Genomic DNA, 12,355 nt, shown 5'->3' on the forward strand with positions numbered 1-12,355 from the left:
CGATAACTAGGGTATTCAAGTACTTGAAGGGTACAATGAATTATGGATTGTCATATATGGGATTTCCTTCGGTGTTAGAGGGTTATTCAGATGCTAGTTGGATAAATAATGCTGAAGATTCATCCTCTACAAGTGGATGAGTGTTCTTGCTTGGGGGAGGTGCCATCTCATGGGCTTCCAAGAAGCAACATGTATAACTGGTTCCACAATGGAATCTGAGTTTGTAGCATTAGCTGCTGCTGGTAAAGAAGCGGAATGGCTAAGGAATTTGGTATATGAGATTCCGATATGGCCTAAACCGATATCACCAATTTCTATCCGTTGTGATAGTACTGCCACATTGGCTAAAGCTTATAGTCAAGTATACAATGGAAAGTCTAGACATTTGGGTGTTAGACATAGTATGATTAGGGAATTAATCATGAATGGGGTGATATCTATTGAGTTTGTTCGGTCGCAACAAAACTTAGCTGACCACTTGACGAAGGGGTTAGCTAGAGACTTAGTGAAGAAGTCGATAATTGGGATGGGATTAAAGTCCATTTAAATCTATTAGCTATGGTATACCCAATTCCCTTCTAATACAACATTAGAAGCAGAATTTAATGTGGAAAGATCATAGTTAGAGATTGGAGCAATTGTGTTTATCTTCCCAAGGTATGTGCTCAGACCTGCAAGTGATGGCTAGGTTGAATTATATCTTCTTAATGGTTCTTTTGGAAAATTGCAAATGCAGGTGCAAGATTAAAAGAATCACCTATGTGAGCATGAAGTTTTGCCGCTTCAAGAAGCTTGGACTTGGCTTCCTATATGCTTATTAATGGATAAGGACACATGGCTTGTAAAGTGTCAAGTATGAATAGTAGAGTATTGTAAGAAACATATGTGTACTATATCTTCAGACACTCAAATGGATTGACGGGTTCAATCGCTATGACACCCCGATTTTCGAGTATTTGGAATGTGTATTTGTACTAAGATGAAAATTCAATCGCAAGACATTTTCATTTATGCATTTGTTTGATCGTTATACCTGTGTGTTATATCCTTGTATATATTATTGTATATACTGAGTAAATCAAGGATTACACTGAAATGGGGGGGGATTTGTTGGTGATTTTAGTATCATCAATGTATTTTAGTAGTAATGTGATTTACTATAGGCCGGTGCAATTATGCGTTAAAGCTTGGAAACGAGTTAGGGGTAGTGCGGAGTGCATGCTCGTCGAGTCAACGTATAATTGAATGCGAATAATTGAAACGGGGTTCCAACGTTCAAAATTTTCTTTTGAATTTCGAATCCTTTTCCAACCGACGTAACCGTTTCTGAACAGTTGCGTCTTTTCGGTTTCTGTTATTGATCTCCTATATAAGGAGTCATTTGGCCTCAGTTTGAGAACATATAACGAAACAAAAACTTTCTCTCTACATTCCTGAACATTTCTCTTTGCCAGAAACAAATTATTCTTCAAGAATTATCCCCACAAAGATTTCGTGAACCCAGGCAAGAATAGGGTCGAAATACTTTGTTCGGAAAGTGTACGAACACGATTCTTCGAAGTTATCCAGGATTATCATACCCAATTCTCTAACATGATTTATTTTGATTAAAGACTATCTATTGTTTGATTTATTTTTATTAATAGTTGAGATTTGATATAAAAATTTTAAATTTATATTTGATGTCAATAGATTTTAGCTTTTTAATATAGCATTTAAATTCCTATTAATAAGTTGTTGTTTTTTAATTCAAGCATCAAAATTGAAGTAATTTATTTTAGTTTTAACATGGAATTAGTGTCACATGTGATTTAATGTAGTTTTCATGTTATGAAGATTTCATCTATCCATATTGACTAAGTGTGGGATTATACTATTAACTCTTTAAAGAATTTTCAACCACAATCATTTTTGTTTTAAGTACTCGTCTATATATATTAAAAAGATAGTCTAAATAATAAAAAATATTCATTTGTGTGTATACGTTGTGGTGCTTTTCAAGTATATCGTTAGGGTTGCATGTAAATTACAATCAAAGAATCACAACCTCTATGAAGTATTGTTATTAGATTACAATTTAGCTCATAAAAAAAGTCAGATTTCTATTATTTAGAATTGATTGATGAACTATAGACGCGGACTCTGCAAATGTGAACTCGAGTTTTTAGTATGGTGGAGGAATGACTGATCTACAAGATTAATACTCCAATATCCAAGTCAGTATAAGAGTAAGATGGAGTGAATCTGATTTAAATTCAAATTACTTGAGAAATGACATGTTCTCCCTTTATATAGTAAGACAGTTATAACCGTTTGTTAATCTAGCGACGCGAGATGCGGGAATCTGTCCGATAGATATTTATGTTGAGATTATATATTTACTTGCCCGTATAACTTGTCCGTATAGTGCACTTGTTTCTTGTTTGACTCATTGAGTTATTTTTCCTTTTGGATCGTTGTTATTGAGCCCTCTAAGAGGTATAGAACAATTTCTCTTAACCCTTTGCCTCTGCTCTGAAGGGTGAGGGCTTTGTCATGCTTCCTTCTTTTTTCGGTCATTATCTGATTTAAGTGAAAAGTCATTATATGACGTCGCTGTCATGGTGAATTCACTACTGCAAATAATATTTTTTATGATGAATCTTTCACCTCAAGCCACCAATAGCCGAAGTATATGTCCATGTAGGTTGCAACACCGTTATTTATTTATTTAAATATAAACAATTTATTCCCTTGGTTATTACTAAAATCGAGGGGATATATCGCTTCGAATCCTAGTTACTCAATTTTATGTTTTATTTTTATTTTGAATTGATTTACAGTCACATAGCGCCTTTCCCTTTTTCGATTTTTAATTTACTTTTACTTTTTATTAGTATTATCTTCGGTTATAATGGTCAACTGAGGGGTTATATCTTTTTCATCAACATTTTCAAATGCATTATTTATATTATTTTATTTTTAATTATTAATTAATCTTTTGCCTCGTTATTACTAAAAATTATCATGATGGTTAATTTAAATAAACTCACACAATACGATGTTATATGAGATTTTTTAATTTTTAATTTTTAATTGATATATTTCTTTGATTTTCCTAAAAACCGACGTGATAGTTAATTTAAATGAACTCGTAGAATATAATGCTATATGGGATTTTATATTTTTATTTTATTTTTAATTGATATATTTTCTTGGATTTTCCTAAAAATCAACATGTTTGATCTTTTACATGAATACTTTAGACAATTAGACTCTAATTTTTCATTTATCGTCATTCTCTTTAAAAAAAAAATTACTCTATAAATTACTTAATAAATATTTCAATAAATTATATATATCTATCCCTCAAGAAGGTTTACAAGGTTACTTTGTCCACCGACCCTATAAAAAGTCCAGAATATGTGATCTTAAGCTTTGTATTAATTAGTGTGTCTTTTATACACATCAATATGGTGTAATGGAGGTAATGAAGAATTTCTCACCTACTGCTGCAAATCTCTTGGCAGTTATCACAAAATAGATAACAGTTACTATCCTGAGGTTTTTATCTTATCATTTTCTTAATTGTCTTAAAGTAACTTTGCTTTGAGTTCTCTTCTTATATAAACAAACATCGTCAATGTTTATTTCCAGCCATTAAACAGAATGTATATCGTCAATATTGGTCTCAGATTTAGAAAGATGTCCTGGTTTGCTACTCAAAAGTTTCTTGATGCCAAAGCTATTGCAAAGATACAGGTGATTTAGATATATAACTCTTGGCTAGTAGTATTTCATGGTCCCTCCCTGGGCATGGGCATGTGGGACCTTGTATCCTTAACATCATATCTGTGAACATTCAAACTTAAGTGTGAAGTTTCAGAGTCACCTAAGAACCTATCGTTGATAGTTGATATAAGATAATTTTAGAAAATTGTTTAGAAAGAAGGTTATAGTAATTATGTGGTTATATGAAATGGTTATATTAAAATAGGGATTGTAGTTTAAAGCCTTATAGGAGGAAATGGTATTGGTTTTTTTTATCAATTATAAAGTATCAATTTTTTATTTAGGCTTAAGTCACCGACTTCTCAATGATGGTGAAAGTTTTTAAATTATTTTAGTTCTTTCTTTATGTTTCATTATATATTAGTATCATAATAGTTCTATGTTTTTTTTTTGGCATTTCCATACATATTATATCTAAGACAATTCTAAAAATTTGTAGCAATTTCAACACTCCTCCTTAATGCAAGTTTCTGTGACTCCAAGCATAGCTCGTAGCGCTTCAAATCTTAGTCTCGAAAACGCCTTTGTGAATATGTTTGAAATTTGATTTTATGTCCTACAGTAGTCGAGTTTGATCTCTTTAGTTGTTTCAGCTTCTCTGGTAAAGTGATACTTGATTGCTATGTGTTTTGTTCTGCTGTGAGCACTAGATTCTTTGTCATTGCAATTATTGTTTTATTGTCGCAGTTGAATGTAGTAGGCTTATCTTGTTTTTCTCCCTTATCTTCAAGTATCATGTGAAGTGATATAGCTTAACTCGTTGCTTCAGCAACTTCCACATATGCTACTTTTGTTGTTGATTGTGCAATTGTAGCTTATTTGTTCCACGCCCAAGAGAAAATTTCTGATTTGAGTGAGAAAGCATAGCCAGAGGTGATCTTCATGTCATCTACCAAACCTTTCCAATCATTGTCGGTGTAGCCAAGTAATCTTGAGTCGATTTCGATAGGGTACCATATACCGAACTCTTTTGTTACTTGTAGATACCTCAAAAAAATCTTGCACCAAATTTTATTTGACTTGGGTTTTGCATGAATCTTGATAAAAGACTTGTAGCATACATTGTGTCTGGTTGTGTAGTTATCAAATTAAGAAGTCTTCTGATTAGACTTTTGTATTTGGATGCATCATCTTCTAGTGCTCCATTATCCTTCTATAGTTTCTCATTTGTTATGAGTGGATTAGTGGGTTTGCAATCGTACATCTTGAATTTCTTAAGTAAGCCTTATGTGTATTTCTTTGGCGAGATGAATATCCCGTCATTTCTCTAACTTACCTCTATATCGAGGAAGTAACTCATCAAACTAAGGCCGATCATCTCAAAGGTCTTCATCATGTCTTCTTTGAACTCCATCATCATCTCAGTATTGTTTCCCGTGTAGATAAGATCATCTACATATAGAGAGTAAGAGAGTGTAATGACCTTGAGATTTGATGTATAATGTAAGCTCACTTTTGATTTTCTTGAATCCTAAATCCATGAAATATTGATCGATTTTGTTATACCATACTCGATGTGCTTACTTCCTGTAGCACCTCAAATTTGCCCTCCCCATTCATGCATTCATTTTATTTTTTTTATTTCATTTATCATTCCATATTGCATTGCACTATGGCAGTCAGAATTGGTATCAAGAGAATCCTTTATGCAAAAGAGCAAGTTTTTCCTTGAGATGAAGGCCACATGATTATTCTAAAGAGCTTATATGAGCTAAGGTTCATTTTGAAGCAACTTTACCAAGTGGTAGAGGCCCAGATTCATCAGTACATTTCCAGGTCATCTGAGGACCATACAAGTCAACTGTGCAGTCAACTGAGGGCTTTGAGTTGAGGAAATGATTTAAAGCATCTCAATCATGTTCAAAATAGGCCTATTCATCATGTCAAACATCTATCTTGAAGATTTTGAAGTCAAATCAAAAGTTTCCAAAAATGGAAAGTGACCTGTAATTCAAAGTTTCCAAAAATGGCAAATTTTTGGACCATATTCAACTTGATTTTCCAACATCAAAGAAGCTTCAAATGGATTTTTGGTGAACACGAAAGTTGAAGATCTTTATCTCCTCTTTTCAAAAAGTCTTATATCATGATCATCTGATGAATGGTTGAGAAGTTATGGCCAAATGATCACAAAGTGTACATGGAAGTTCAACATGGCATAACTTTTGATCCAAAGCTCCAAATTGAACCATTCTTTTTGCAAAATGCTCCTTGTGACCAAGGCTTTCCAAATCAATCATTGCATTGCATGAAAGAAGCTCACATGATCAAGTGTCCATTCAAGTGCATTTTGGAGGGAAAGTTGGTAATTCAAATTTGGTGAATCACATGAGCAAAATTCCAATTCCATGTTGTTTATTGAATGATTTGGAGTGAGATTTAAGCCATTGCATGCACTGTTCACGTGCACATGTCCATGCACAATCACATTTTTCATTTTTTGCATTTTACCTCACATTTCATTAATCTCGATTAACCAAGGCCTAAGTGGATTAGCACAGTCATTAACACATGATATAAAAGCCCAATCATAACTGTTTTGGCTCAGAAGAACAATTTCAGATCTCAAATTCACACTTCCCTCCATTTTTCTCTCTCTTCAAAAACTCCAAATTTCTTCACACAAGTCCTCAATTTCTCTGCATATTCTGGTTAATCATGGAATTTTGAGTAAGAATCTACGCCTGCATATTCTGATTATTGGCCTCCATATGAAGGTGATATTGTTTGACACAATGACGAGATGCGTAGAAATAAAAAAGGAAGGCCAAACAGCACACGTATCAGAACAGAGATGGATTCCACATATAAAATGATAAGATTATGTAGTATCTGTCATCAACCAGGACACAACAAGAACAACTGTCCCAATCGAGGAGCATCATCTAGGTCTTAAGCTTTTTGTAACATTGTATTTCTGTAACCTTCAATCATTATATATCATTAAGTTTTTGTTACAACGAGGTTCACAACAAACATCAGTACAAAATAAGCTATCTGAAATCATAAATATTTCTAACTGATTACAACAATCAAATTGATGTCGTCTCGACCGAACATCATTTCCCTAGCATCCTTATCAGTCTTCATTCGCACCCAACCAAAGATACTGTCAAGTCTCTCAATACTTCTAATTTTTTCCCCTTCTGGTATTTTCCCATCTAACCAACGAACCAGCTCCCTCTTCAGTTGATCGAACGTAGTGATGTTCCAGAACAGTATCGGCATCTGAGGTTTGTCTCTCGCATAAATCACCTTTCTGTATCGGCGACGAACACCAAACATGATTGCCAAATAATTATATGAGATGTGGAACAATTACTCACACAACGCATCTATTTATAACACAAAAATTGCATTTTAGGAGGAGTCTCTAATTGAATTGACACCTCCTTTTAAACCCTACACAGGGGCGCCAATTGGATTGGATAGGGCACCTGCCCTAGCCAACCTAATTGGCGCCTCCATTCAAGCTTTAAGAGGAGTCTCCAATTCAATTGGCGACTCCTCCTAAAAGTGGGGTAGTTTGAGATTTTTTTTTAAACCAGAGATATTTTGGAAATTTTCTTGAAAAAATGGGTTATTTTTGTAAAAAACCCATTAATGAAAGTATATTCAATCTTTATATTTGGAGAATAAAATATAAAAAAAATATTCAATAAATAAATTCTACCAAAAAAATAATTAATAGATTAAATGAAATAATCAGTGTATAAGATTAAAGTAATATATATTTTAAAAAAAATATTTATGTTAAATATAAAATAAAAATAGATAAAAAAATCAAAATAAACGTGAAGGCTAAGTGTAATTTCATAATTGACTAAAAAAAACTGACTTGAGTTAAGAAAATAATGGACATTGCAAAAGAAAATTGAAAGAAGAATTAGTTTGAATTGAATATTTCTTTAAATTAAATTTCCATATTTAATGGCGAAAAAAATGGTAGGATTTGTTCTCATCAATTGTAAAGAATAAAAAGAGTAACAGAAAATTCGGTATACAGAAACTAAGGGGAAGTATCGAAATATTTACAATAAATTAAAAAATCCAAATTAAACTCTGTAAAGTGCTTAATAAATATCTCAATAAATCTGCTGTCAAAAAAGATATATATATATATATATATATATATATATATATATATATATATATATATATATATATATATATATATATATATATATATATATATATATATATATATATATATATATATATATATATATATATATATATATATATATATATAATTTTATTAATTAATAAGATATCTTACCTTGAAATAAGCATGAGTTTGTTAGTGAGAATTTAAATATGAGAATTTTTAGGGATAAGCATAATTTAAATGTTATCTTGTATAACTATATGTTAATGAATTGTGTTCACAAACCTGTTGCTTGAGTAGAAGTCCACATAGTTTATTCACCACAATGGAGCGAAATTGGGCAAATTTAGAAGCACTTCCTCTTAGTATGATTCTTGACAAATTAGAAGAAAAAATTGATCATCTTTGGTTTGGTGCTGTTTGCAAAAATTGGCAATTAATTGCAAAGCTCAACCATCAAAATCATCAATTCAAGATGAACATAATGCCCATGATAATGGTACCCAAAAAATCATTATATCTAGAAGCAGATGCTAGTTATACGGAGAAGAATGGGTTGTTTGGAATTCCAAACAAAAGAATGTACCCTTTTCAATTTCAATTAGGTCTTATTAAACCTAAACTTCGTTTTAGTGGTTCTAGCCATGGTTGGGTTGCATTGGTAGATGATTCCAAGTCTATCATAACACTAATGAATCCTTTTAAAGATATACCTTACATTATTCTCCCACCACTCAATAGGGTTTATAAAGTAACTTTATCTGACGATCCTATAAAAAGTCCAAATAATTATACAGTTGCAGCCATTTACGGCAACAATTGTGAACTTGCATTCATTGGAAGTGGTCAAAAAAATAGGACTTATATCGAGATATTGAAACCTTTTTTCGTTGATGTAATATTTTATAATGGTCTATTATTTGCCCTAAGTATCCACCGCAAAATTGTATCGGTTAATATTTGTGGTTCAAATAATCTTTCGCACAAAGAGAAGATAACTCCAAATGTTATTTTACAAGAAAAGGTTGAGGAAGGTATTTTTCAAGATAAATTTCTAGTGAAAGCATTGAATGGAGAATTATGGATGGTGAGAAGGTGTACCTTGCGGAGGAATATATATCATGTATACAAATTGAAACTAGATGCAAAAAGTGAAAAGCTTGAAGAAAGGTGTAAAGTTAAGAGTTTGGGAGATAATGTTTTATTTTTGGGAAAGGGTGATTCGATTTCAGTTTCAGCTACATATTTCTCAAAATCGTTGCAAAGAGATTCAATTTACTTTGCTGATTATTTGAAGATCTATAATACGAAGAATGGAAAATCTAGAAGTCATGGTCAGTATGGAAGATACACTTTTTGGATTTTGCCATATTTTCAATGGGATTAATTGTTTAAATCATTTGGGGGGTTCACTGAGATTCTAGTATACCAGCTCACTCTATTGATTAATAGACTATCTATTGTTTGATTTATTTTGATTAAAGACTATCTATTGTTTGATTTAATAGACTATCTATTGTTTGATTTATTTTGATTAAAGACTATCTATTGTTTGATTTATTTTTATTAATAGTTGAGATTTGATATAAAAATTTTAAATTTATATTTGATGTCAATAGATTTTAGCTTTTTAATATAGCATTTAAATTCCTATTAATAAGTTGTTGTTTTTTAATTCAAGCATCAAAATCGAAGTAATTTATTTTAGTTTTAACATGGAATTAGTGTCACATGTGATTTATTGTAGTTTTCATGTTATGAAAATTTCATCTATCCATATTGACTAAGTGTGGGATTATACTATTAACTCTTTAAAGAATTTTCAACCACAATCATTATTGTTTTAAGTACTCGTCTATATATATTAAAAAGATAGTCTAAATAATAAAAAATATTCATTTGTGTGTATTCGTTGTGGTGCTTTTCAAGTATATGGTTAGGGTTGCATGTATTTTACAATCAAAGAATCACAACCTCTATGAAGTATCGTTATTAGATTACAATTTAGTTCATAAAAAAAGTCAGATTTTTATTATTTAGAATTGATTGATGAACTATAGACGTAGACTGTAAATGTGAACTCGAGTTTTTAGTATGGTGGAGGAAAGACTGATCTACAAGATTAATACTCCAATGTCCAAGTCAGTATAAGAGTAAGATGGAGCGAATCTGATTTAAATTCGAATTACTTGAGAAATAACATGTCCTCCCTTTATATAGTAAGACGGTTATAGCAGTTTGTTAATCTAGTGACGCGAGATGCAGGAATCTTGTCCGATAGATATTTATGTTGAGATTATATGCTTACTTGCCCGTATAGTGCACTTGTTTCTTGTTTGACTCATTGAGTTATTTTTCCTTTTGGGTCGTTGTTATTGAGTCCTCTAAGAGGTCTAGAAGAGTTTCTCTTAACCCTTTGCCTCTGCTCTGAAGGGTGAGGGCTTTGTCGTGCTTCCTTCTTTTTTCGGTCATTATCTGATTTAAGTGAAAAGTCGCTATATGACGTCGCTGTCATGGTGAATTCACTACTACAAATAATATTTTTTATGACGAATCTTTCACCTCAAGCCACCAATAGCTGAAGTATATGTCCATGTAGGTTGCAACACCATTATTTATTTATTTAAATATAAACAATCTATTCCCTTGGTCATTACTAAAATCGAGGGGATATATCGCTTCTAATCCTAGTTACTGCATTTTAAGTTTTATTTTTATTTTGAATTGATTTACAGTCACATGACGCCTTTCCCTTTTTCGATTTTTAATTTATTTTTACTTTTTATTAGTATTATCTTCGGTTATAATGGCCAACTGAGGGGTTATATCTTTTTCATCAACATTTTCAAATGCATTATTTATATTATTTTATTTTTAATTATTAATTAATCTTTTGCCTCGTTATTAGTAAAAATTACTGTGATAGTTAATTTAAATAAACTCATAGAATACGATGTATATGAGACTTTTTTATTTTTTATTTTTAATTGATTTTTTTGATTTTCCTAAAAACCGACGTGATAGTTAATTTAAATGAACTCGCAGAATATAACGCTATACGGGATTTTATATTTTTATTTTATTTTTAATTGATATATTTTCTTGGATTTTCTTAAAAACCAACATGTTTGATCTTTTACATGAATACTTTAGACAATTAGACTTTAACTTTTCATTTATCGTCATTCTCTTTAAAAAAAAAATTAACTCTATAAATTACTTAATAAATATTTCAATAAATTATATATATATATCTATCCCTCAAGAAGGTTTACAAGGTTACTTTGTCCACCGACCCTATAAAAAGTCCAGAATATGTGATCTTAAGCTTTGTATTAATTAGTGTGTCTTTTATACACATCAATATGGTGTAATGGAGGTAATGAAGAATTTCTCACCTACTGCTGCAAATCTCTTGCCAGTTATCACAAAATAGATAACAGTTACTATCCTGAGGTTTTTATCTTATCATTTTCTTAATTGTCTTAAAGTAACTTTGCTTTGAGTTCTCTTCTTATATAAACAAACATCGTCAATGTTTATTTCCAACCATTAAACAGAATGTATATCGTCAATGTTGGTCTCAGATTTAGAAAGATGTCCTGGTTTGCTACTCCAAAAGTTTCTTGATGCCAAAGTTATTGCAAAGATACAGGTGATTTAGATATATATCTCTTGGCTATCAGTATTTCATGGTCCTTCCCTTGGCATGGGCATGTGGGACCTTGTATCCTTAACATCATATATATGAACATTCACACTTAAGTGTGAAGTTTCAGAGTCACTTAAGAACGTATCGTTGATAGTTGATATAAGATAATTTTAGAAAATGGTTAAGAAAGAAGGTTATAGTAATTCTGTGGTTATATGAAATGGTTATATTAAAATAGGGATTGTAGTTTAAAGCCTTATAGGAGGAAATGGCTTTGGTTTTTTTTTATCAATTATAAAGTATCAATTATTTATTTAGGCTTAAGTCACTGACTTCTCAATGATGGTGAAAGTTTTTAAATTATTTTAGTTCTTTCTTTATGTTTCATTATATATTAGTATCATAATAGTTCTATGTTTTTTTTTGGCATTTCCATACATATTATATCTAAGACAATTCTAAAAATTTGTAGCAATTTCAACACTCCTCCTTAATGCAAGTTTCTGTGACTCCAAGCATAGCTCGTAGCGCTTCAAATCTTAGTCTCGAAAACGCCTTTGTGAATATGTTTGAAATTTGATTTTATGTCCTACAGTAGTCGAGTTTGATCTCTTTAGTTGTTTCAACTTCTCTGGTAAAGTGATACTTGATTGCTATGTGTTTTGTTCTGCTGTGAGCACTAGATTCTTTGTCATTGCAATTATTGTTTTGTTGTCGCAGTTGAATGTAGTAGGCTTATCTTGTTTTTCTCCCTTATCTTCAAGTATCATGTGAAGCGTTATAGCTTAACTCGGTTCTTCAGCAACTTCCATATACGCTACTTT

The 12,355-nt window shown here is 31.4% G+C and overlaps 1 protein-coding gene across 1 annotated transcript; it reads left to right on the top strand.

Moving 5' to 3' along the window:
* Positions 1 to 8,204: 8,204 nt before the first annotated feature.
* LOC127096330 (uncharacterized) lies at positions 8,205 to 9,266 on the top strand. Its single transcript, XM_051034914.1, has one exon. It carries the CDS (start codon positions 8,205 to 8,207, stop codon positions 9,264 to 9,266), a length of 1,062 nt encoding a protein of 353 aa, XP_050890871.1.
* Positions 9,267 to 12,355: the final 3,089 nt, after the last annotated feature.

This window comes from Lathyrus oleraceus, chromosome 6, assembly GCF_024323335.1.
Source record: "Lathyrus oleraceus cultivar Zhongwan6 chromosome 6, CAAS_Psat_ZW6_1.0, whole genome shotgun sequence".
In the NCBI taxonomy this organism is placed as follows: Eukaryota; Viridiplantae; Streptophyta; class Magnoliopsida; order Fabales; family Fabaceae; genus Lathyrus; species Lathyrus oleraceus.